At 52.4% G+C, this 25,148-nt stretch overlaps 1 protein-coding gene across 9 annotated transcripts; it reads left to right on the top strand.

The window, feature by feature from the left end:
* Positions 1-23,647, top strand: VEGFA (vascular endothelial growth factor A). 9 transcript variants are annotated; one of them, XR_012622453.1, is made up of 9 exons: positions 1-1,037; positions 7,058-7,109; positions 12,212-12,408; positions 14,159-14,235; positions 14,650-14,682; positions 14,846-14,992; positions 16,003-17,490; positions 18,609-18,740; positions 21,015-23,647. XR_012622453.1 is itself a non-coding variant. In XM_074818183.1 (9 exons), exons 1-9 carry the CDS (start codon positions 972-974, stop codon positions 21,034-21,036), a joined length of 798 nt encoding a protein of 265 aa, XP_074674284.1. In that variant the 5' UTR covers positions 1-971; the 3' UTR covers positions 21,037-23,647. The 9 variants fall into 9 exon arrangements, 6 of the variants coding, with proteins under 6 accessions (XP_074674284.1, XP_074674286.1, XP_074674285.1 ...); XM_074818183.1 differs by having other exon boundaries at positions 17,419-17,490; XR_012622454.1 differs by lacking the exon at positions 14,846-14,992.
* The last annotated feature ends 1,501 nt before the right edge of the window (positions 23,648-25,148 follow it).

The raw sequence follows: 25,148 nt of genomic DNA, 5'->3' as shown, positions 1-25,148 counted from the left end.
TGGGGCGGGCGCTGGGCGGGGAGCGGGCGCTGCGCGGAGCCGCCGCTGGAGTGCGCGGAGCGCGGCCGCCGCCGCGCCGGGGGCCAGGAGCGCACGCCGCGCCGGCGGGGGACAGCGCGCCGCGGGAGCAGCCCTCCCCGGGCACCGGGACCTGCTGTTGGCTTGCCGCCTTGCTTTATCCTCTCGTTTAATTTATTTTTTCCCACCTATACTTTGATCCGCTGGGATTTTTTTTTTTTTTCCTGCAGAGCCTCCCCCCGCCCCAGTTCCCTCCCTCTCTAGCCAGTTTGGATTTTTTTATCTTATTATTCTGCTTTTTTTTTTTTTTTTTTAAGCGGTGGACAGAGAGAGGGAGAGAGAGGCAGAGAGAGAGAAGGCAGGAGGAAAACGCTCTGTTCGTCCCCTCCGCCACCACCACCACCCCGACTTGCGGAGAGGGGTCGGGCCGAGCGGCGGCGGATCAGCCCCTTCTCCCTCGGGGAGCCGCCGGAGGGGAGGCAGCCGCCGCGAAGAGGGGGCGCAGGAAAAGAGATGCATTGAAACTTTCCGCGCAAACTTTGGCGTGAGTGCGCGAAACCGAGCGAGCTCGGCGCGGGTGCCTGCCTGCCCCGGCGCGGGGAGAGCGGCCGCGGCCGGGCGCCGCTGTGGAGCTCGGACTGCCCGGCGGCGGGGGCCGGGCGGCGGCGGCGGGGCGGCCGCGGAGCCTGCGCTCGGCCCGGCGGAGCGCCCACCGAAAGCAGCACCGGGGGCCGGCGGAGAGCCGGGCTTATGGAGGGGTGAAACCGGAGACCCCGAAGAGGAACCCCCCTTCCCCCGGAGCCCCTCGCAGCGCCCGGCCGGCGGCACCCCAGGGAGCGGCGGCGGCGGGCACGGAGGCGGCGCGGGCGAGAGCGCGGCGGGGCGGCGGCGGGGCGGCGGCGGCGGCGAGGCGGAGCGCGGCGGGCCCCGCTCCGCGGCGAGCGCAGGCAACCATGAACTTTCTGCTCACTTGGATCCACTGGGGGCTGGCGGCGCTGCTCTATCTGCAGAGCGCGGAGGTAAGCGGCGGGACGGGGGCTTTGTGCCCCGCGTAACGGGGAGGGCGGCGGAAAATACTTTTCACCCCCTTTTTTTTTTCCTCAACCCCCCCCCCCCCCCCCCCGTTGCCTCACACCTGCTCGGTGCGGTGCCGCCGTGCTGCTGGCACCGGGTCCGGGTGGGTGCCTGCAGCGCACACACGTGTCTGTGTGTGTGTGCAGTGCTGCAGCGGGGGGGGTGGGGGGCTTGGGGAGCGGTGCCCGACGCTTCGCAGGCCCCCGGAGCAACCGGCAGCGCCGTGCGGAGTGCCCGCGCCCGTGTGCGCGCCTTGCGCGCCCGCCCGCGGCGTGGGGCTCCCGGGGCCGTGGGGTCCCGGCGGGGCCGGGGCCGGGCCCGGGGCGCTGCGCGACGCGGCGGGGCAGCGAGGCAGCGCGCTGGCTTCTTGCATCAGCCTCGCCTCCCGTCCTCGGGTCTCCTGACATTGCAAAAGGGTCGGTATTTGCCTTGGGTCCCGGCTCGGGTTCGTGCCGCCGACTGGAGTTCAGAATGCCTAGCTGGAAAAACAAATAGAGATCAAAGAGGACAAAATGGATCCTGAATTTCTTCCAGGATCGAAAACAAAAAATCCAAATGCATATCTCGTGCACCGAGATTACAAAATCGCGCATTTTTCTCTTCTCTTCCTCCTCAGTCACTTTTACTTTTGCCTCATTGTCATTCCTGAGGGATTAGAAACCAACTCTTCCTCCTTTTCTTTTTCCTTTTTTTTTTTTTTAAGAAAAAAGAAAGGCAGTTTTCTGTGCAAACCTGTCCTATAAATCTGTCTGTTTCTGAAGAGTCAAGAGGGCTGTGTTGCCAAGAGATATTAAGGGGTTTAGACAGAGTGCCCACGTGAAAGTGGCTGTTGGCTAGGCAGGCATGGGTTACGTGTTAAAGGCTATAACAGGTTACTTCTCTCCTGCCGTTTCTCCTCGGCCCTGGAGAGAACGCGGGCCAGATCGTCTCCCACAATCGTGAAAATAAACGTCGCTTGCAAACTAATCAGTTACTCGCATTGTTTGTTCAGCACCGATGCTGGAAGGTAACTCCCCAATTAGGAGCCATTTCGGCTGTAACTGAAGTCATGCAGGCACTGCACGCTTTGTTTCTAGCCTGTTATATCTCTACTTTCTCCAGTGACAGCCGCACGTTAGGCTGTGCTCGATGGGAACCGAGGCGCAGCTCTCGCTCGAGTGTGGCAGCTCCGTGCTGCCTGCCTGCCTGCCAGGTTTGGCTCGTGGGACAATTCTTTCCGCTCTCCAAGACTTCTTTCACCGTCACCGAAAACGGGGGTTTCTTCGCCTCCCAGCTCCTCAGTAAACTTGTACGGTAGCGTCTGTTCTCCGGCTGTAGGTTAGACAACTCTGTGTCGGTGTCTAGTGATAATACCCTTTAACCCTCCCCTTGCTCCTACTCCCCTCCCCTTCCTCTTCCCCAGAGGAGGAAACGGCGGATCAGGTACAGTTCAGGTCTGTCCGTCCTCAGGAGTCGCGTAAAAGCCTCTTGCTGCCTTTTCTCCTAGGCAGGAGGATGGTGCCGATGAGAAAAGAAAGAGGATAACGATGAGAAAAGAAAGGGGAAAAAAAGTAGGGAAGAATTACAGGGTGTCAGTGAGGTTGGGGAGAAACGTTGCGGGGATAGATCCGTGAGAGATTGCGCGGTGTTCAGATAGCTGGGTGATGCGGGCCATATAAGTGCTCAGGCAGATCGACGGTGAGGTCTGCCCTTCGGTTCTGTCCTTATTTGTCCGTTGATCACCCGGGCACCACAGTGATGGGAACGTTAGAAATACCAGCAGATCTCACGTAGGCAGCTTGACGATGACTCTGGGCATGGCAGAAGGCATGACTCTTCACACCGGGACTAGGGCTTTGTGCTTGGATGATAATATTTGTCTGTACTGTTAATCTGGCTGTTGTGCTGAATGAAACCTATCTAGCTAGCCAGGCGCGTTGGAGAGCATTAAATAAAAGCCCTGGCAAAGGCTGAGTTGGTAAAGTGGGGTCCAACACGTGTCAGGCAGCTTTCCTGAAGGCGAAGGAGGAGGGAGGCAGGAGTCACGGTGCTCCTCTGGTGAAGGTGCCAGGGGGATGACTTCTTACTGAGGGAGTTGTTACGGTTGCTACTGCAGCAAGGCTGGGACGGTGGGAAATCATGTCACGGTCGGGGCTGGGAGGCGCTGGTGCCACAGGTGTCTGCCTCCGCTGGTGGCGATAGCCTTCCTGTGCAGCAGAGGGAGGAAGAGGTGGTTTTGCAGTGCCACCCTTCCAGCTGTTCACCTGTGCTGAGCTGGGGTGCATAGTCTTCATGCCCCATGGGGTCGGAGAGGTTGCATTGTTGTCCCCTTCCAGTCCCCACTTTCCGAAAGAATGGGGGACGGTGGGTTGTTCCCCATCTTTCTTTGTCTGCTGGTCGTGGCAGCAGCCTGGTGGCAGGTCACCCCTGACGAGGGTCTGGGAACTCTTCCCTTCCTGCCCTGAACTGCAGAGGGACCTCGGTATAGCAGCTGTACTGCCATAGGGAACAGGCAGTGATCAGACACTGAGGGAGGGAGAGCAAGCCTGTGACTAGACTGCTAATGATCGCACACCCACCAGGCTCCCTCCCCGCCTTTGGTGTGCCTCTGCACCAGGCCACGATGGGGAGCCACCAGAACCTGCTTCCCCAGCCCGTAGGCAGCCAGGACACAGCGGGTCACCTTCCCCAGAGCAGCTTCGGGCCTGTGCTCCGAGGACAGGCCGGGAGGAGGAGCGCTCCTTTGGGAGCAGGGGAGAGGGAAGCCCATGCTGACATCTCAGAGGCGCTCGCTGATTCCTGAGCAACCCCAAAGCCGTTCTCCTGTCCATACTGCTCCGTGTCCGAGGTGACTTGACACTTGAGTGCTGGCAGCTCGTGGAATTACTGACCTCCGTCTGCATGTACAATGCAGGAGCGCAGCGAGTCCTGTTCTCCCCCCACCTTAAGTAGAAACCGCTGAGAAGAATTTCTAGCGCCTAAGACGAAAAGTGCCTTAACTCCTGTCCCAGAGTCCCTCTCAAAGTGGATGGATTGTTTGTTCCAGTCCTAAACAGTTACAAAGCTCTTTTAATGAGGCTGCACAGATTAGGGGGAGGGGAAGGGAGAGAAAGAGTGCTGGTGGTGGTGGTGAGGGGGGTGATGGTTAGAGAGGAATGACTTGATTAACCTTTTCTCTCCCTACAGAGAATAACTTGCTTTGGACAGGGACTGGGGGAGAAGGGGGACGGGGAAGGTGCAGACACATGAATGGTGTGAAGTGGGTTTATTTGTTAGGGAGAGTTTTACTCCACTGTGGGACGTGCATTTACTGTGACCTGCAAAGGGCACAGAAAGGAGCTTCCCCTTGGTCAGCCCCATTCCTGGGGACATTTATCCCACTCTCGAGCCCAGGGGTTGCTTCCACACCTTGCTGAAATGTTGAAAATCTATTGGAAGGAAATTGTGTTACAGAGCTGTTGGGTAATGCCAAAAGCCAGCGGAGGAGAGCGTGACCTTCAGGCTCCCACCGAAGGGCACGCTCGGCCTGCTTGTCCGTTGGAACGCTTTTCGTTCCCCATTGCCCTGTCTGATCTCTAACAGATTGGTTTAAAGTGAGGCACAAGCCCCTGCCCTGCCTGCTGTTCTAATGGACAGGCTTTGAGGCACTAGCCACAGGTGAAAGGTGCTGCCGATAGGGCAGAAAAGTTTCTTGGTATAGTGAGCAGAGAGTGTGTTACTGATACTTCTAGAAAACCTTTTGGGTTTCTGCTGATAGCTCCCTTGGGAGCGCTCAGAAGCTCTCTGCAGACTTCGAACCGGTATCGTTTTGCGTCCTCAGGGTGGGATTGCAGCCCAGGTCTAGGTGAGTGCTGGGAGACTGTTCTGGCTCCTGCTCCAGTACATCAGGGGCGGGGCGAGGTGCTGGCCAGGCACAGGTGAGCAGTGAAAGTGTGTGGCTTGCTTCTGCTTCCCATCACCTGTGCACCCTGTGTGCTTGCATGTGAGGAGGTGGTGGGCTTGGCAGCCGGCTGGGCGGCCTTGCATAGAGAACAGGTAGAATGACCCTCAAGGTGTCTCTGAGCTGCTTTTGCTCAGTCCATCACGGTCATTCTGTGTGTGAAACAAAAATGCCTCTGCGAAAGGTCTTGGGGGCATTGTGACTTGGATAAACTGACTTGGCTCGTGATCCTCTTCCTGTGCTACGACACAGATTGAGGATTTTTTGCCCTTGATGCGGTTTTCTTTTGACCCATAGACTGTCAGGCGCTGAGTGGCTTTGGAAGGCCGCTGCAACCTCTGCTGCCTCCATTTTGTTTGTGCTGTTGCAGTGACCTTCACACTTTAGGAATGAAACTGTTCCTAGGAACCTGCTTTTTAAACTGTTGTCACAGCACGGAGGTTGGGCACACAGCCCTCTCCTTCCCAGAGAAGAAACAGATCCACACATGGGGTGGCTCAGGTCTGGGTTGGTGAGTTATGCCCAGGTACAGAAAGACTTTGGTTGAAATGAGAAGCAAGGAGTTCGGTCCGGGGGACCTGAGACAAAGGGAACTGTGCACAGACACAAAGAAATGGCTGGGAGAGGGGCTTCTAGGGCTTCACCGGCTCTCTTGCCCTCTCCTTTTAAAAGCTGACCCTTTGGGCTGCTCGGATGGTGGTGCTGCCTTGTGCACTGGGCTGCCTAGAAGACCATAGGTGGCAGATTCCTGTTGGGAACTTGGGGTGGACTTTGCCTGCTCAATTCAGTTCTGTCTCTGGCTACGAGATCAGAGGGCCTTTTTCTAAGCCTAAATGCAGCACAGCACTGATGAAGCAGTATTTTGTGAATATCACCATGCTCTCTTCAGGCCTCTGCTGAAAGGCAGCAGGTTCTGGGGCAGATGGCGTCACACAGGTGGCAACATACCTTGGAGAAGTGAAGAAAGCTGGGCATTTTTTCGGTTTTGGTTCAGAACAGAACAGCAGGGGGAAACCTGCCTTGGCTGGAAAGTTACGTCAGAGCTAAAACCCTCATGCGGCGCAGGAAGAGTGGAGTTTTTGTTTCACCTGGAATTAAAAAGACTTCCACCTAAAGTAGTGTAACGCTTTTCCATCCTGGTCTGGGGGTGGGTTACCTGTCACCACTCCTGCATGCGTCAGCGATTTGGAAATGTCCCTTGACCCAAAAGGCAGCAGGAGCGAATACAGAGCTTGGGGCCTTCGTGGGTTTTGTCTGGAGGAAGCCATGGGGAGTGCAGGGACGGGAGCTGCGCTGCCACCGGGCCACGCCAGGGCTGGGGACCGCGACTGTTAGATGATGGCGCGGGTTGCCCTCCCTTCCAGAGGAGAGGGGGGAAACCTGGGTGTTTTGGCGGTGTTGGTCGGCAAAGCAGTGCCGTCACAGTTAATCACCTTGAGACCCGGCCGGATACCAGCACCTCGGTGGCCACCACTGCTCAGGGACAGACATCTGTGACATCGAGAGGGGAGCGATGCCCTTTCGCGCCTGGCCGCTCTTCTCTCCCCTCTGCCCTCACGGGCCGGATTCACCTTTACAGGGAGAAACCGAGGCTTGGGGGAGGAGCACGGTGCCAGGGCCCACCGGTCACATCAGTGGTAGAAGGTCACCCCTGTTATTTTTCTCCCCCGGGCCCAGATTTGCTCTCTGGTTTCTTGGTTTCTGATCCCCGAAAGCTCCTCCCGAGGGACGCGTTTCTCCCTCTGGGGCCTCTCTGGGGCCCGCCGCGCCGGAGGCCCGGCCGCATCCCTCCCGCCTGCCCCTTCCCTCGGCCCGGGGCCGTCCCGCCCGCGCTGCCCGAGCCCCACTCGGCTCCCCGGGGGACGGGGGGGAACAAAAGGTCCCTCTGTGCCTGCCGGGGCGGCCGGAGGGGAGCGACTCCGCCCCGGCGGGCGCCCCCTCCCGCCGGGGCCTCCCTCCGCCGGGCGGCGGGCCCGGGAGCCCTCCCGCGCCCCGGGACCGCGTAACGGCTCCGTGTTGTGACTGATTTTTCTGTTATCTTCGCAGTTGTCGAAGGCAGCCCCTGCCCTGGGGGATGGGGAGCGGAAACCCAATGAAGGTAAGCGCTGGGCGGCTTCCCGGCGGGCGGGGGCGGCCGGGGGTTCAGGGGAAGGAGGCCAGAGCCCCGGGAGCCGCTGGCGGCCAACACCGCCACCTCCCGGGGAGCGGTGGCGACGGGAGCGGGGGGCTGCCGGCGGCAGGCGCCGCCGCCATTAACCCCTTGGCGGCGGCTGCGCCGCCCCCCACGCCCCCCGCCGTGGGGCCGGACCGTGGGGCCGGGCCCCGGGGCAGCCGCGGGGCCGGGGCGTGCAGCAGGGCCAGCCCAGCGCGCCGCTGGCTTCCCACAAGGCTGAGGGAAACTGCGTGCGTGCACTCGTGCACATACACACGCTCGTTTATATATATATATATATATACACACATGCACACGCGTACACAAAGAGCTCAGTAGCGGCAAACAGTTTGCTAGGGATTCGCTACAGTGCCGTAGGAAGGGATTTGTCATCTTCGCCGCACTCCTCTTCCCCAGCAGTGCTGGCCGTGCCCGGCTGGGTGACCAGGGCTGATCCCCAAACAAAGGCAGAAGCAGCACCCCAACTCTTCCCAGACAGCCAGGCAGCAGGTCTCCGGGGGGAGAGAAGGAGAAGAGGGCAGCCCAGGATGATTTTCCGGAGTCGTGCCTCCTGACAGTCCCAGGTGTCCTCCTAGTCAGGGAATTGCTAAGCGCTGTACAGAGCCAGGCTCAAAAAATACACCCTTTTACTCCAGTTTCAGCTAGCAGGTTTAACAGATTGGGGGGACAGTGGTGTGATTTGATAGGTTCTACTTAATTCATTACTGGTGGTCCAGTGCGGACAGGACCATTGCCTGGTGAGGGAACGAGGTGGTGACTCTGCAGCTGTTGTGATTTTGTCTCTCTGCGGCTGCCCAAAGGCCAGGCTGTGGCAGTGTCCTCTGCCTCCTTGGTTTGTGTGAGTAAATGTAGACCAGAAGAGCAGTCAGCCCCCAGACTAGTTGGAGACGCCTCCTGCAAGTGGCCTGTCCAGTGGAGCCCTTTGTGTTGCGGGAAGTTGGCTTTCTTTCTGCAGTTCTCAGTTCAGAAGTGGGGTAAAAGGGCTGTGGACTTTGAAGCCTTCAGGCCGAGATGATCATCAGCTGCTTTAAGACCATCCTGACTCTGTTTTCCCCATACCTTCATAGCAGAACAGACCACTTGCTGCGTGGCAGGGTCTGGCGAAGGTCTTGCAGGGTCCCCGCGGGTTGTGACCTCCAGCGTTATTCCAGCTGGAGGTCAGCAGAGGGCTCTAGCAGTGTGGGCCCAGATTGGCTTTTTTTTTTGTCGCACTCCATTTCAATTTCGGTAGCTCTGTTGGTGTGACAGACTGCATGTGCGTTGCCAGAGGTTTGTGGCAGGCTGTGTTTGGGATAGGTGTCCATTTTGCATGGCCAAAATTTCTGATTTGCTGGTGGGCTGCCGCCTGTTGTGCTTGACCCTTGCTCCTGTCAACAGAAGTCAACAGAAGAAGGTTCAGTGACTCCAGAGGGATCAAGATGGAGCCTGCTGTGAGGCTTATTTTGGTAACCAGTCCTCTGCTGTTGGTAGAAAAGAGCTAGTGTCCTCATCTGTGCCATTTGTTGTGTCCGACTGCCTTCCTGGAGAGGGGAAGAATCAAACAGAATTTAATTCCCTGTCACAAGAGGGCTGATGGGATTGCTGGAGAAGTTGATCTGGCAGCGTGAGCAGTGAGACTTTGGTGCTATTGCCTTGGTGCTATTTCTGGTTCTGCGATGCAGATATATCTGTGAGCTAGAAATCAGGACTCTTGGCATTACCTTCCTGGCTCTACTTCTGCCCTGCTGTGTGACCTTGGAGGTACTCTCTCTGTACCTCAGTTTCTCCTCTGAAGAGGAGATGATGTGCCTGTGTTCCACAAGGACAGTCCTGTAGTTCCTTCCACTGAAGCTCTTGGGGGCTTTGGGGTTGGGGTGGAAGGTGATTTTGTGTCTTTGGCCATTCTGTGCTTGCTCTGAGATGTCAAGCTGTGACAGGTTTTTATTTGGGGTGGACTTACTTCGGTTGGAGACTGTAATTTTAGCTTCAGCCCCTACCCTTTTGTGCTCAAGAGAGCCTTCCACATGTTTTGTGGCACGGGAAGTTGTAGAGGAGTCAGACAAACACTCTTTGTTTGTTCCACGAGAAAAGATTTTCTGGTATAAATAAAGGAAACCACCAGCATTTGTGGCTGCACTTTTATTTTTAAAAGAACAGTGTGTCTGTATTGCTGCTAAGCCATTGACGGGGAGGGAGGCAGAATGATCATAGACTTGCTCCTTTTCTAGTTTAGCATGTTTCCACTCAGCTGCTCCAAATTTGGACTTAATCCTGCCTGCTGTGGCTATGCCTGCCCTGAAGAGTTAATGTGGGCCCTGACTGAGTTTTAACCTTACTTCCCCCTCCATTCACAAAGAAGAATCTCTGACTCAAATCTGGAGGTGTTTTGCAGGGTAGGGTTGTGGGTTAAATGCGGGATTAGGTTTTGACGTGGGCTGAAGCCCAGATTGCAGGAAGGGAGCAAGCCAAGTGGTGTTAGTCCTTCGGTGACCTTCCTATGTTTCCCCATGAAAGACAGACCTTCTTCTGACCCTGACCCAACCAATGGAAAGGAAGCACAGACTGAATCAGCCAGGCAAAGTGTGGAATATGACTCCTGGTACATAGGAGTGAGTGTAGGTATGGTAGCAGGGGCAGGGCTTTGCTGTGAGGGTGACTGTACCTCAGTCATGCACTCCAGTTTGGGTGCTAACTGTGCAGATGAACTATGGAGCATTGCACAGTCTCCGTGTGAATGCTCTGTATCCAGCAGAATCAAGGCAATGCGCCTTTCATGGCAGGATTTTCTGACTGGCAGCTGGAGAAGGATTCCCAGTTTCCTCTTCAGAGGCTGATTCAGACTTTGGAAAATCATTATATGTTAAAGTAAAGGCAAAACCTCCCAGATTCTTTATGGGAAGGATTTGGTCCTGTCAAATCTCCCAGATCCCATGTATAGTCATTGGGGTGCAGCCGTGAAAGTAAAGGCTCTGCAAAAGAAGTTGAATGTGCTGTTCTGTGGCCAATCTGTAGTCTGGATTCTCTGGTGTAATCCAGTTGCTTGTGCAGTGCAAACATTTAGAAAGCCTGGCAGACATGAATCAGTTTCACTTCAGTTTTCTGCTTTGTTTCGGTTTCTGCCTCCTTTGTGCCCCAGACTACTGTGGTCAGCAGCATTTGATCTGCAAAGGTAACTGCCATTTTCCCTACCTCTTTTTTTCCCTCCCTCCCCTTGACGTAGGTTTGTAAGCATTTTTATCCAGAACTGTGCCTTTACTGCCAGAGTTCCCGGATCTTTTTTGCTGGCACAGCGTGAATAATCAACAGTGCAGTTCAGTGACTGTCATTGTGTCTGCAGAATTTCCCACATATTAAATTGTTCAACTTGTTGGAACATAGGCAGTGACTAAGGTCACTCCGAAGGGGAACGGGAAGGAGGAGGTAGCTGCAGACAAGATAGGAGAACAGACAGGAGGCATACTGCAGTTAAGAGAGGAGAGAAGAGGAAGGAAAGGGACAAGGAACAGAAACATGCTGTCTTCTAGACAAGGAATACCAGCAAGCAGTCCATGCCTGCCAGGCTACATTTCCCTTTCACGAGCCACTTTCTCTTTTAATAGCTGCTCACGCTCTCTGACACTTCAAACTCCCTGGATGGAAACTCCTCTCCTCTTGTACCCGCTCTCAGCACTATGGCACTGTCAGCTCTGCATGACCTAGAATTAACTTTCAACAATTAACTGCGGGCTGTGAGCTCCAAGCCCTGCAGCTTTTGCATTTTTGTGGCAAAGTAACCTTTATGCCAGTTTGTCACAAGTTCAGGGCACTTCAGAAACGCTTACTGGAGACCATTTTTTTCCATGATGCAAGCAGTTTGCTCTTATCACTCAGAGTTATCAACCTTGGTGCTGTAGGACTCTGCATACTGTGCAGGTGGATCATTATAGTGCATAACAGCATGGGGCAGGTACTATCTTTTCGTGCATACTCTTATCCTCTGCTCCATTTGAGACATCCTCCTTTGCCTGTGTGCTGGTAGAGCTAGGAGGCCTGGAGGGCTCCAGGTACTCACTGTTTGCAGAACTGTACTAGCAGCTGGATTTTGTGCGTGTGTACTTATCTATCCTATCTCTCATCTCTTTAAACCTCTCTAACCCTTGACCAAGCAGCAAAATGAAGCTTTGGCAAGAGACTGGGAAACATTGAGAAACGCTTGTGAAATCAGTGCAGATCGCAAGCAGTTAGTGTTTGCTCCATTTGTAGGAAAGGCAGGGGATAATGACAGATCCGCCCTGTTCCCCCTCCCACACTGCCTCGTTGTGGTTCTGTAGCCAAGTATATGGTCTAGTTAATCCTGGGGGTGCTGTGGGCTTGCTTTGAGTCTTTCAGTGGGTGGCTTGATTCCTTGGTCTGGGAAAGTGGTCAGTGTGGAGACACGGAGGCTGTGACTTGTAGCAGGTGCTGTCGTAGTTCAGAGGTGGCCTGTTGAGGTGGATGTTCTGCGTGGGAAAAAGAGGTAGCGGACAGGAAGAGTGAAGATATGTGTATTGTTCAGAACCCTCCGCTTGTTCTCCAAAGTGTCTCTGCATCGAGGTCTGTAGAAGGGATGCTTCTGGCTTATCACCTTGTTTTCTAAAACCCACTGGGGCAGCCACTGGCTGTTTTGAAAGGGGGTAAAAGGCAGACTAGTGAAGGACCTTAATCCAGAGCACAGATCATCTGCAGCAGCCTCAGGTGCTTTTTGGCTGAGCTAATATGCTTAGTGGCAGCATATCCGAGAGTATGGGGGATAAGTGAGGATGGGGTTTGGGGAGGAGGCACCTGTGGGATGCGTCATGGTGCCAGGGAGGCAAATAGTGATGCTTTCTTGTCTATCTTGCCTCTGGCCTGAAGCAGCGGTAGGAAGAGATTGTCTTTCTCTCAGAGACAAAGGACTTAGGCCTGCAAGACTGTAAGCGGAGAGTATAGGGTAGATGTGTTGCAACTGTCTGGCTCGTTTTAAGGGGCGAAGTGCTAGGTGTTCTTGAGCTAAGTTTGCATTAACTTATTCCCTCCATTCCTCCTTTTAGTTATCAAATTCCTGGAAGTCTACGAGCGCAGCTTCTGCAGGACAATTGAGACCCTGGTGGACATTTTCCAGGAGTACCCTGATGAGGTGGAGTACATATTCAAGCCATCCTGTGTACCTCTGATGAGATGTGCAGGTTGCTGCGGCGATGAGGGCCTAGAATGTGTCCCTGTGGATGTGTACAACGTCACGATGGAGGTGAGGGCCCAGCTTGCAAGCTGGCATGCTTGGGTGGAAGGAAGCAAGTCAGCCATCACAGCCACCCCAAGTCCCAGCTCCCAGCTAATTCAGAGCAAGGGCAGCCTACCCCAGGGCACTGGAGATTATTGGATCAGGAGGGCTCACCTCTCTCCTGACCCTTGTGCCCAGCATTACACCATGCAGGGTTAAAAGATGAGTTGCCCATGTCTGTTCAAGGCTAAGAGGAGAACCTCTTTTTTGGCTCTGACCTTGCTAGTGCCCAAATCCAGTAGCTAGGAGCACGCAGAGGAGCATTCCTGTAAAGGAGCACTTCGTGCTTAGAGAATGCAAAGCAGCATTTCTGATGCTGTTATCTCTTGGGCCCTTGCTCTGCGTTTGGTCCACACAGCTGTGGCTCTGAAGGCAGCTGAGTAGCGCAAAAGGGGAAAGCCTGTCAGTACTCTCCTGGAGGGCATGTGAGGTCAGCCTTTACCAACAGAGCAGGGGATTTGGGTCATTAGCTACATTGGCACAGCAGGGGTGGAAAGGGGCTCTAAGAAACACACTGCTTCAGTGTCAAGTGGAAAAGCCTTTCTGCCTCTGGGCGTCCTCCTTTGTTTGGAGGCTGCTGAATTCATTCCTTGGAAGACAACAGAGATGGTGGAGATAGCAAAGGCTGGACACATGGGGAAGACGGCAAACTCTGCTTTAGAGAGCTTTGTCTGCCAGCCTGGATGCCAGCTTGGGACCACAATGATGTTGGTGCCCATTACCCTTAACCCATAGCTCCCTCACCTACTTTTGCCCCCTAGCCTCTTGAATGGCCACTGTAAATATTGCCATCACTTTTTGATATGGATGAGAGACATGCAGGACTAAGTGATTAACCAGCAAGCTCTTTTTACTTGTCATTTGAGCTGTGTTTGAACTCTGGTGGAGAACCTGTCTGTGCCCTTCCACGGTTCCCCATACTGCTTTTCCACTAGCAGGCTCCAGCCTGGGCCAGAGCATACTAACACGCTGTAGCTGGGGATGGTTTTCTTCCTACCATTCCTTGCTGAATTACAGATTTTGGCCGGTATGCCCACATTCCTGTAAAGGATCAGAGGTGCTTGAGCAGATCTCTGGTGCAAACGCTAGAGCTAGTGGTCCAGCCAGGTTCTGGGTTGAGAGACTGTGACAATACATGCTTAGCTTCTAGTACAATTTCCCTGGAGGCACCTGGGGCTGGGGGAACAGGCAATGTCTGGCTCTGCAGGACTGTTTTAAGAACAGATCACCAGATTTACTTTGTGTGTCAAGTCACTGAGAAAGTGAGATGTCAGCTGGGAAGGAACGGTGGCTTAGGGAAAAGGAGTCAGATATGGAATTTTTGCTTTGGCCCTTTGTGTTAGACTGAAGCATGCTTCTATGTGAAAGCAGGCTGGATACTCTGTTACTGTCTCTAGCATCGACCAGGGACGGCTCAGTGAGAACCTTGCTGTGGTGTTATGCCCTCTCCCATGCCTGTCTCCAAGGCAGTCCACCAGTGCTGGCACCTTGCATGCATGAGCAAACAGAGCTTTGGCACGAGTCTGGTGTTGCCGCTTGCTTGTGATCAAAGGCCTTTGCTGCCTGGGAGAATGGGGCCTCAAAGCCAGCTCAGACTCTGTCGTGCTCTTCCCAGGAGCACCTGGGGTGCAAATGCTTTGCTGCGCAGCAGGCTGATTTGGAGCTGTGAATATAAATAGTGAATGGGCGGTGACCCTCTCTGTTTCTTTCATTCCAGATCATGAGAATTAAACCCCATCAGAGTCAGCACATAGCGCACATGAGCTTCTTACAGCACAGTAAATGTGACTGCAGGTGAGAATGGAGCAGCACTGGTTCCTCTTGCAATAAACTTATTCTGAGCCTTTCCTTTTTTCTGCCATTGGGTTGGGACTGTTGTCCAGAGGCTTCTGCAGTCTCCTCAGTTGGTTTGCAGTGGGATGGCTGAGCCTGGGAAAAGAAGTCCTTTGCTGGCGAGGCTCCTCCATCTCTAGATATCACAGGTGGACAATGCTAGCCTGCAACCTGGGGTCTTTTGGCACTGGCTGCCAGCGAGGTGCACCAGGAGAGCAAACACTTTGAGAAGGACCAGTTAACCTGTGCCATGGGTATTCCACAATGCCAGCTGTACATGTCCTTCCCTGGACTTGGTGGGAACTGGGGATAGTACTGGAAGCATATCTGGTAAGCTCCCTTCTAATGAAGCCTTTGTTCTCTCTTCCCCCACAGACCAAAGAAAGATGTCAAAAACAAACAAGAAAAGTAAGTGACAAGCCTTTCCTCCTTTCTCTTTTGGTGGTTGGTTGGCATTTCCTCTCCCCACTGCCCCTTGCCCTTTTCTTTGGTTGGAGATACTCACTTTGAGAAGGTGTTTTTGGAAATGGCATATGGTAGTGCATGGGGCGACACTCTGAATCCGTTCCAGGTGGGCACAGAAACCCAGATCTGACGGTCCTTCCTTCATACCCCAGACCTGGAGCTTGCATGACCCACAGCCATGGCAGTCATTCCTAACGCTTTATCCCGAGTCAGGGAAGTCCCATCGTGTGTGTCCTACCAGAATGGATTCAAGGTGCATCCCCCATTCTCCCTTCCCTCTTCCTGGGGTGTTTCTGGTTACTGCAAATCGCTGCCTTTCTTTATTATTAATTTTTTTCTTGCTGCTTGAGTGAGTACTTGCTGGCTTCTTTCACAGCAGCTTGGGTAGGAACTCTGCTGGCTACAGGGAGAGGTGGCAATAGAGGCCTGGTGGAGGCAGGACTGATGCCATGCGGGATGTGACGCTGGTTTTGGTTGGGTGGGGGCCCAGGAGGGTGTAAAGGGAGGTGGATAACCTAATTGGGTCTCGGTGGAGGCTTTCATGAGAGGTTTTTTCAGTCTAATGGATTTGCTCTGGTGACCTGAAGGAGGTTAAGGGACAACCTTCCCTTCCTTCCTCCCCAAAGTTAAAAGGTTGTGGAAAGTAGAGAAATAAGTTCTTGTCCTGCAGTAGTTGCAGGGCCGATCACAAAATGTGGAACAGCATCGAAAAGAAAGTGACCTCTCTGGGTGAGAGGGTCAGCTGGTCTGCGGATGGCTGGGGTAGTGACTCTGCCGTTTAGAGGTGTGGAGTTGAAGCGGAAGGGGGTGAATATTGGGAGATGAGGCTGAAACAGAAACAGAGAGAGCAAGTGGGAGAGTGAGAGAACTTCTTTCACCCCTCTCCTGGTGGTTGTATATTTCTAGCTGCCTTCCAGCCTCTCCTCCTTCCCCTGGAAATCTGCTCCTGGCTGCATCGGGCTGTGTGCAGCCAACAGTCCTCTCTGTGCGGGGCCATGTCGGGGACGGTCGGTCTGCGTGGCTCTGTGGTTTGAAGGTGTGCGAGAGTTGGGTCTGTGTGAACTCTGGTGAGGATGGGGTGTGGGTGAAGCAGCTAGCCCGGACTGTGTTGCATTCCCTTTCCTCTTCTAACAGCACCTTGCCTGCTCTTTGCTGGTTCTGCACTCCCTGGGGAAGGAAGGGAAGGGTTGGGAGAGATTGGTGTGCTTTGATTTGTGCTGGATTGAAAGTCTGTTTATATTGGTGCCCCTCTCCTCCCTTCAGGTCGATTTTCCTTCCCTCACCGCCTCCCTGTGACTCCAGACATGTAGGGCAGAGGCTGGGAGCAAGCTGATGCTCTGACACTCATTCCAGTGAGACGACTTGAACAGGGCCTAAGAAACAGCTATGGTGCTGTCCCTTCTGTCCCACCATGTCCCCTTGACAGCTTCCTCCCAAGGCCAGGGAACAAGGGAGCCTTTGCTGAACTGCCACAGTGCTGGGGCTCACTTGCCTGACAAGCCCTGGTGCTTTGCCTAGGGCCTTCTCCTTGCATGCCTCTCCCTTGGTCCTGTGCTAACGTGGCTCAAGGAGCAGTGCAGGCTCCAGCCTCCCTCCCTCCCTGTGCTCTCACCGGCCTGTAGGGATCCATGGTTAGTGTCCAGGTTAGTGTGCCTGTCTCAGCTCCTGCCCAAGAGTCGTGAGCAACTGGTGAATTTTTCAGAATGGAGTCAGTACCTTGGCTCTGTCTGCTTGTCTGTCTAGCAGATCCATGTGGAAGGTGAGAGGAGGGAGGGAGAGGAGGGAAGATCTGAAAGCTGCTTGCTGGTTATCTCCTGGGTGTCATAACTAGGTCAGGCCTCCCTCTTTCCCTTTCCCTACTCAGGATGGAGACTGCCAGAGGGGATGTTAGCAGACATCCAGGGAGGTCTCCTGGAGTCCTCCAAACCACAGGCAGGAGCTGGGGTGGGTGACCAGAGCCTTTGGGCTAGATAGCCCTCTCCCACAAAGCACTGCTTGTAGACCAGGTCTCTCCCTTTGTCTGCGGGGTGGTGAGGCCAGGCCCCCTTTGCTCCCATCCCAAGGCAGGATTACCACCAGCCCTGCAGGAGAGCTGCTGGAGCTCAGCTGCCCCCTCCTAGGCCCGGTGCCGGGCAGCGTGTCAGGTCAGAGCCGTTTCCTTTTCCCCAGGGAGAGCCCCTCCGCTCAGGTTACCTCTTGTCAGTCAGTGTGCGCCTGCGCTTGTCGCCTGGAACGGTTGTCTGCACTCACTGCGGTCGCGTGACGCTTTCACGAAGCTTTCTGTTCCTTCCCCCTCACCCTCTGTCCCTTTCCTGCTGCCCCTCTCTGGAGGGGGCAGGTACCCTCTGAGGCTCCTGCAGATCTGCCTCTGCTGGCAGCAACCCTGCTGGAGGTGGTCTCTGCTGAGTCTCCTGGCGTTGGCTTGGCTGTGGGCAGGCTGGTTGTGGTGCTGACAGGAGCGCAGGAGGGCCGGTGAACGTGTGTGCGAGGTGGAGATCTGTGCTTCGGCCCTGGGACTTGCCCTCCAGTCCTGCCTCATGTGCTTCCCCCCTCCCAGCAAGGCACATGGCTGTATTTTTTTTCCTCTTCTTCCTTGCGTTTTCTTCCGTTTTCTCTCTCTCTCCCCCTTTCTTTCCTTCTCTCTCTCTCTCTTTCTCTGTTTTTTTGTTTTTCTTCCAGAAAATCAAAGCGAGGAAAGGGGAAGGGTCAAAAGAGAAAGCGCAAGAAAGGCCGGTACAAACCACCCAGCTTGTACGTTTGTGTCCTCTGCTTGTAGACTCTCTTCCCTCCTGCTCCCCAAACCAATCCGCCTGCTTGCTGCTCACTCAAATCTCACCCTCCCCTCCCAGTCACTGGTGGGCTGCAGATCCTGCAGGGGCAGCACTGGTGGTGGCACTGCTCTGGCACTAAGGGTATCTCAGGGAAGGTGGCTTTAGCTTGCTTGGCTCTCTAATCATCAGTGGTGACCATTTTCCCAAGGTGTGAGAGTGCAGGTGGGTGGGCGAGCGCCCTGCACCTCTTTTCCACGCCTTACGGTTGCCACTCTGTCATCCGCTTTCCCCCACTCCTCTTGTGCCCTCACTGCTACAATGACTGGTGACAGGCAGGCTGGCATCTGCCGTGTGTGCGTGTGTGCGTGCGTGTCTGGTGGAGTCATAGGCGGAGAGGAGAGGTGGGATGGTGGGAGGTCGGAGAGGGGGTGCTGGGGAACTTGAGGGGGGGCTCTCTCTCTTTTTTTTAATCTCTTTCTGCTGGATTTGGTGGCTTCTCTCTCCCTGTCTTTGTCTCTTTTGCTCTGCCTCTCTCACGGTGGTTCACAGAATTCTGCATTGTAAATTCGTGGCCCCTCTGTAGGAGACATCTAGGTGGCAAGGTTGGGGTGGGGTTTACAGAAAACAGGGCAGTGCTGGCTGCAGGGTAAGCATGTGATGCTGGAGCCCAGCTGCTTTCCAGGGGAGGAGAGACCCTGTATATTTAACTCGTTTAGCTGCTGGCCTCTTTCTACTCGAATAGCCCACTTCAGAGAACGCCTTTCATTGATATGTCAATAGCTGGTTGGGACCTCTCACCTTCCCATCCTTGCTTTCCCCTTCTTCCTCCCTCTGGCCTGTGCCGATGGATCCAATGCAGCATTTGTGAATACTGTGCAGAGAGCCGTTTTCTTTTTCTTTACGCTAATGCAAGGGGGTGCTGTCCTGGGGCTGCCGGGGTGCTGCTGGAAAATCCATCAGCCCGCGACGCTCCAGTGGGCAGCATGGGGGCTGTGGGAGGGGGCAAGGGGATTGCTTTGATGTTTAGGGTGTTGCATGTGTATTTTCTTTCTGCTGAAGCTCTGTAGCTTAGACATCTTTCCTTTTGCCTTTTTGCAGTCACTGTGAGCCTTGCTCAGAGAGGAGAAAGCACTTGTTTGTACAAGATCCCCAGACCTGTAAATGTTCCTGCAAATTCACAGACTCACGTTGCAAGTCGAGGCAGCTTGAGTTAAACGAGCGCACTTGCAGGTTTGTGTCCTGAAGGATGAAAGAGAAACACACAAAGAGAAAGAGAGAGAAAGAGAAAGAGAAAGAGGGGGGAGCTTGCTTCCTGCTGACTTCTGGCACCAGTGCTATATGATTACTTCTTTTCTCTGTCCTATGTGGGCCAGAGGGGCTAACTGAGATGAGGACAGAGTTTCCCTGTGTCAAAGGGCAGCTGTGCGTTTCAGATGTGCTGTCAGGACTTGGACGGGGGCGGCTCCCAGAGACAGAGTGTTTGTATCTGAGGTATCCTTTCCCATAGAACAAGATAACGGAGTTCATGTTGCTGAGGTAGCAAGGCGGGGGGGGGGGGGTCTGTAGCCCTCTGTACGTTATCTGTATGCAACTGACAAAGAAGAATCCTTATTTGACTGGGATTTGACTACCCCTGTCTTCCAAGCCCTTTTTATGTGGCTTGTAGACACTCTGCTGTGGGCAGAGTGAGGAAAGCTAGGCCAGGAGCCTCCCTCGAGGCTGTCCCCACATTCTCCTTTGTCTCTTCTTCTAAAAGCCGGGAACAGCACCGTGTCCTCTTCCACTGTGTTCACAGTTCCCCCATGTCTCGGCTGGAGCTGTGGTTTGAGGGGCTGCACTCAGGGCTGTGATGTGGGATATGACAGGATTAAGTCTGTCTCTGGGTGAAGGCAGGCAGAGGTCTGTATTTCAGGTGCGAGATGGGAGATGCAAAGACACTGTGTGTTAGTGTTTGTTCAGAGATCCATGCTGTGCATGTGTCATCGGAGTGCTACCTGTCACACACCATCTGTGGCATAGACATGCACAGAAACTGATTCCTGGTTCTCACCTGAGTGCTTTGGTGAGCGCAGTGGGGTCTCTTAACTAGCACCAGCTGTGTGTGCATCTCTAGTGTGGGGTCATCCTACCTATCCAGAGAGAGACATAGAAATGGGGTTGCTAATGAACCCTTGGCTGTGACTGAACTCAGGTCCCTTTCACAGAGATCTAGGAGATTCCTCCTGTTGAGAGTATTGCAGTGGCAGTGACTGGATGGGAGAGAGTAAGGGAGAGAGATCCAGGGTCCTCTGTGGCTACATCCTGAAAGAGGAGACATCCATTTGCCTCCATTTGCCTGCCTGGAACTGGCTAGGTGACTAAGATTGCTACAAGTATTGCAAGTGCTTCCTTTAGGTACGAAAATGCTTTGTGCCCAAACCAGAGAGGTGTTGACACTGCCAGCGTGGTGGAAACTGCTCTGGATGCAGAGGAATTTTCTGGGGTGCTGTAATTTCTGTGGAAAAGTAATTGATGGAGGGGCCAGAGTAGAGCAGCTTCTGGAGTTAAACTTCTCCCAGTGAGCATAACCCCTGAAGTGTGAGACCAGACCTAACTTTGGCCTTTTACCTCTGCTCCTGTTCCAAACCGGAGAATAACTGGAAATTACCCTACAGAGTTTGAAGGGTGAGAAATAGTAACAAATACAAATTAAAAACGAACAATACCCCAAAGAAGTCATGATGGGAGAAGGGGTTTACTAGTTTCTCTTACTAGTTCCTCTCTGTGGTGGGATAATTGGCACTAAGGGAGGTTTCCAGAGTTGGTGTGTTGGCCAGAATGATAGGAAGCAGTCACAGGAAGTGGGTAGTTTATCTGCTTCCAGATAAAAAGCTGGTTAAGCTGAAGTTCCTCACGCTCTGTCTTGTAGAATTAGAATTGGGCCCTACAGGGGAGGGTAAATCCTCATTTTTCCTGCTGCTTCTTTGGGCTGCTGCTGCTGTTTTCTAGTGCTAACCTCTGCTCATGGCAGCTAGTGGAATGAGAGGCACTTTTCACCTTCTTGCCTGCATGAGGCCTTGTCTGCACTGCTTCCAACCCAAACAACAGGCTAGGTGGAGAGCTGAGAGAGTGTGTTTTTCTGCATGCGTTGCTTAGCCTTGTTCTTCTGTGTGTTTGTGTGTATCTATGTGCGCATGGTGTGAGAGGGTGCAAACGAGACACTCGGCTCATCTGTGAGGAAGCCTCTGATTCTGCTTCTAAATTTACCCCTGTACCAGTATCCCCCACCCCGTCTAGGTGAGCCTGGGGAATAGAATTCATCGACCCATTCCTGGGTCGAGATTCTCAGCTGTTTTGCCCCATCTGCACAGCACTTCACCCCACCAGTGACGTCATGCCATGTCTTAACACCATGTGCTCTTAAACGCATTAGCCACCTCCCTTCCTTCCCTTCCATGTCCCGACTGCACCCCCATCACAAACATTAACCCCTCCTCTTTTTTCCTTCCCTCTCCTCTCTGACAGATGTGAAAAACCGAGACGGTGAGCAGCGGAAAAGAAGGGGGAACAGCCCTGTTTCTGGAGCCTGATTTCTCGCCTGGACAGAAAAAAACAAAACAAAACACTAATCCAAATGAACCCTAAAAATGAAGGATCGGTAGAGCACAGCACTTTCAGTACGGACGATGGACTCCGGAAGGAACATTCCCCAAGGCACCCGCCGCACAGAATTCACCTTTGGGTTTTGAACTGTTTTATTTTATTTTTCTTTTCATGCTGCTAAATAACAGAGCCAGGAAGACTATAGGGGTGTATTTGATGGGTTTTCCCGTGCATACATATATATGTGTGTATACATGCATATACATATATATATATGTATATATATTTTAACCACATCTATATATACATATATGTATATCTTAACCACACACACACACACATATATATATATAATATATATATATACTGATTATTTTTTTTAACATTGCTAATGTTATTGGTGTCTTCACTGGATAATACTCGACTGCTGTGGACACAAGCGGGCTACTTGGGGCATAAGAAACAAGCTAAGACTGGACTTGAGTAGAAGCGCTGGGTGTAAACTTCTTAACTCTAACTGACTTGTGCGGCCTCCGCTGTTTCTCTGTAGAGTGTGCTGTACCACAAACCACCTTCTCCTTGCCTGGGACAGGGAGGAGAGGTGTTGGAGAGGATGGGCAGGGAGTTCCAAAGAGCGGCATCCTAGGGTGCGATGGGTCAAAGGCCAAGGAAATGGCCGTCTGCGTGATCAAGGATTCCTCCTCCCCTCTCTTCCCCCAACCTTCGCCCTTACTCGTCTCATAACCTGCCTGCCTTGCTGGGACATGGGATGTCAGTGTACATTTTGCGTTGACTTTATTCACTATAGAAACTTTGCCAGAGAGACATGCTGGCTTCTCTTAAGGATGGTGGGCAGCTGATGCACGCTAACTTTCCATTCAAGGAAGTATCACAGGAGTCTAGATTTCCCGCCCTTGGTGGCTGCAAAAGGACACAAGGCCTTCAGTGTGCTGAAGCAAGAATGGGGACCGGTGCATAGCCACACAGTTGTTCAGCACTGTCTGCTTTCTTCATGCACAGAGCTGCCACTCAAGAGCATCCAAGATGCTTATGGAACATTTCTGGAAAGGGATATTAATCAAAAGTATATACACAGTAGGGGGGTGTGTGTGTGTATGTGAATGTGTGCATTTGTGTCTGTGTGTCTGTGTGTTTGTGTTTTTCTCTTTTTTATATATATATATTTATTTTTATACATATATATATATAAAAAAATAATATATATGTATGCCAAGATTGAAGGGGGGAAAAAGAAAGCAACTTTTGCTGCCTTCAGTTTGCGTGCCCAGTGTGAATGACCCTTAAGAACGTCAAGATTTTTTTTTTTTATGACGTACTGTAAATATCAGGCCCCTTTTCCATGTCTTGGGCTGGGGAATCAAACGTGAAGGCAGCTGGAATCCCTAAGCCATGTCTGAGAATCTTGGCTATGTGTGTATCTGCAATATACGCTGTGGTGTATGTGAAACCCACCTTACACATGCGCGCACACACACACCCCCCTGAAAGCGTGTTTGTACATCTATGTGGATATATATAATCTAGTTCTGTGATTAAAATTATTAATAATAATAATAATAATCAAAAAGGTACTCGGTCTGTGTCAGAATGCTGCCAAACATCATCTGCAATTGAATTTTCAACGCCTGATAATGTACAACACGGAAAGCTTCCAAAAAGACAAGACAGTCTAAAAACAGACTCACAACAAGTGACTACTAACCACTAGGAACTCCCCATCCGACTGATGGCTTTCAGAAGGAGAAAAAACACAAGGGTGGGAGCTTGCATCTGCAATGTGTAATACTCATGCTGCATCGTGCGCAAGACAGAGGCTTCCGATGGGGGGGAGGGAAGAGAAAGTGTTTTATATACTTATTTAATATCCCTTTTTAAATTAGAAATTAAACAGATAATTTAATTAAAGAGTAGGGATTTTTCAGTATTCTTTGTTAATATTTAATTTCAACTATTTATAAGCCGTACCTCCTTTTTTTTTTTTTTTTATTTGTACTGGTTGTGTATAAATTTAACCTTCCTGTTGTCCCGTCCCATCTCTCCCCAATTGTTGGCAGAGTCAGTAGCATGTTATGGGCAGTTATTTAATTAATTTCTCTAACACCTACCCCTACACATTCCTATTGAGACAAGGGTTAGATATACATCTACATACTATATATATATTTGGCTATGTGTTTGTATATATATATATATGTTTATGTATATGTGTGATTTGGATTAAATAGACACTACGATTTTTTTATATATGTAAAAAGAAGAAACAGGAAAAATAGAAAATTCTACATCTTGAATCTCTCTCCTTTTTAATTTTAATATTTGTTATCATTTTATTTATTGGTGCTACTGTTTATCTGTAATAATTGCGGGGAAAAAAGATATTAACACTACATATTGTGTCTAGTGAATTTTTTCAAGATATTCCTTAGTACATATTTATTTTTAAACAAAGAAATTACAGATATATCTTAAAAAAACGACGACGACGACGACAAACAAACTTTTTTTTGTATTAAAGAATTTAATTCTGACCTTGATTTCCTTTGCCTTCTCCTTCTGCCTTGCATCCTGGTTTTCTTCCATTGTGTTATAGACCCTCCAGCATTGCCTCTGGAGGCTACAGGGCACCAGCAACCTGCCAGTCAGACTCGGATTTGGGCCCAGAGCCTCCAAAAGCATCTAGGTACCTAAAGCCCGTTGAAACGAATGGGAGGTAGGCACCAAAATACTTGCATGGAGCTCAGCCTGAGTTCCTCACTCAGTGAGAAGAGGGTGGTCTGATGGGCAGGAAGCGGGGGGCCAGGACTCCTGGGTTCCTTTCCAGCCTCTGATGCCAAGGAGCACAGTGATGGTCCCAACCCTGCCTCTGTCTTATCAGGAGCCAAGCCCCACGTGCTAGGCACCATACAGGCATGAGTAGATGCGGTCCTGGTGGAGCTTAAAATCCAAGACGAAAGTAGTGGTCTGAGCCTGCCCTTCACTGGTAATGGACTTGGTGTTTGCAACTGGAGCAGCGTGTATATAACCCACTGCCAGTGATGGCTCAACAAGACCTCACCTGGACAACGCTGAACGAAGAACTGTGAGGGATCTTGATACCGTTGCATCTTTTGTGATGCACTTTGGGGTCTTTGGGAAGAAAAACTCTTTGGAAGTGGTGTCGTTTCCTCATCAGCCGTGGAGGTGAGTGTATCACATGTCAGTCTGGCCACGCTGGAAAGGAGCATACAGGATGTTCCTGGATGCCTGGGAGGTGACTCATCCACGTTAATACAGACCACTGAGTTCATGGCTGCCTCCGTCCTGCTCTTGTGAAGGTAAAGGATCTGGCTTTTATTTAGCATGGACTTGGGTAGCTCAACAGGTGGATCTGCAGCCACAGCCTCTGCTGAGAGCAGAGTGGAGGAAAGAAGATGAGTACTTGAGGAGGGCCTGATTTGTCTTGTTCAGTATCATCTTGTGGAGTGTAGCAGTGAGGTGAGAAGGTGAGTGGGGGCCATCTGTGGATGCTGCTGTGCAAGGAACCCAAGGAGTTGCCTTCCTTGCATGTTCACCACCGGCTTTTAATTCGGGGAGATCTATGGGCTGTTTTGCAGATGGCTATGGAAGGTGACGAAGACAGCAAGCCTGTCCTCCGTAGACCTGCATTGTCTCTATGTGACCTGGGAGATGTTTACTAGTCATCAGATTGAGAAGATCGAAACTGGCAGGTCAGTGTTGCTCTCCTGGGCTGAGCTGGATGTGAAATCTCAGCACGAGGGAACCCAGATCTCCCGGATGGATCAGGCAGCGGGTCCCTACTGTCAGTTGCAACACGTCAAACCCTGCCTGCTGATGGTGAACTGGGCTGGCTGCTCCCAGCCCCTGGAGGGGAAGAGCATGTTGCACCTCTCTTTTCCTACCTCTGAGGGCTCAGGAGAAGTGGGACATCTGCAGAGCCAGGTGACCTGGTAGCCACCTACTCCATGAGGCAGTGGCTGTGCCTGGCTGGATGGTGCATTTCAGCTGGGATGACTACCTGCTCAAACAATTCACTTT

Source organism: Strix aluco, chromosome 3 (assembly GCF_031877795.1).
Source record: "Strix aluco isolate bStrAlu1 chromosome 3, bStrAlu1.hap1, whole genome shotgun sequence".
Lineage (NCBI taxonomy): Eukaryota > Metazoa > Chordata > Aves > Strigiformes > Strigidae > Strix > Strix aluco.
This window is presented reverse-complemented; position numbering and strand designations above follow the sequence as displayed.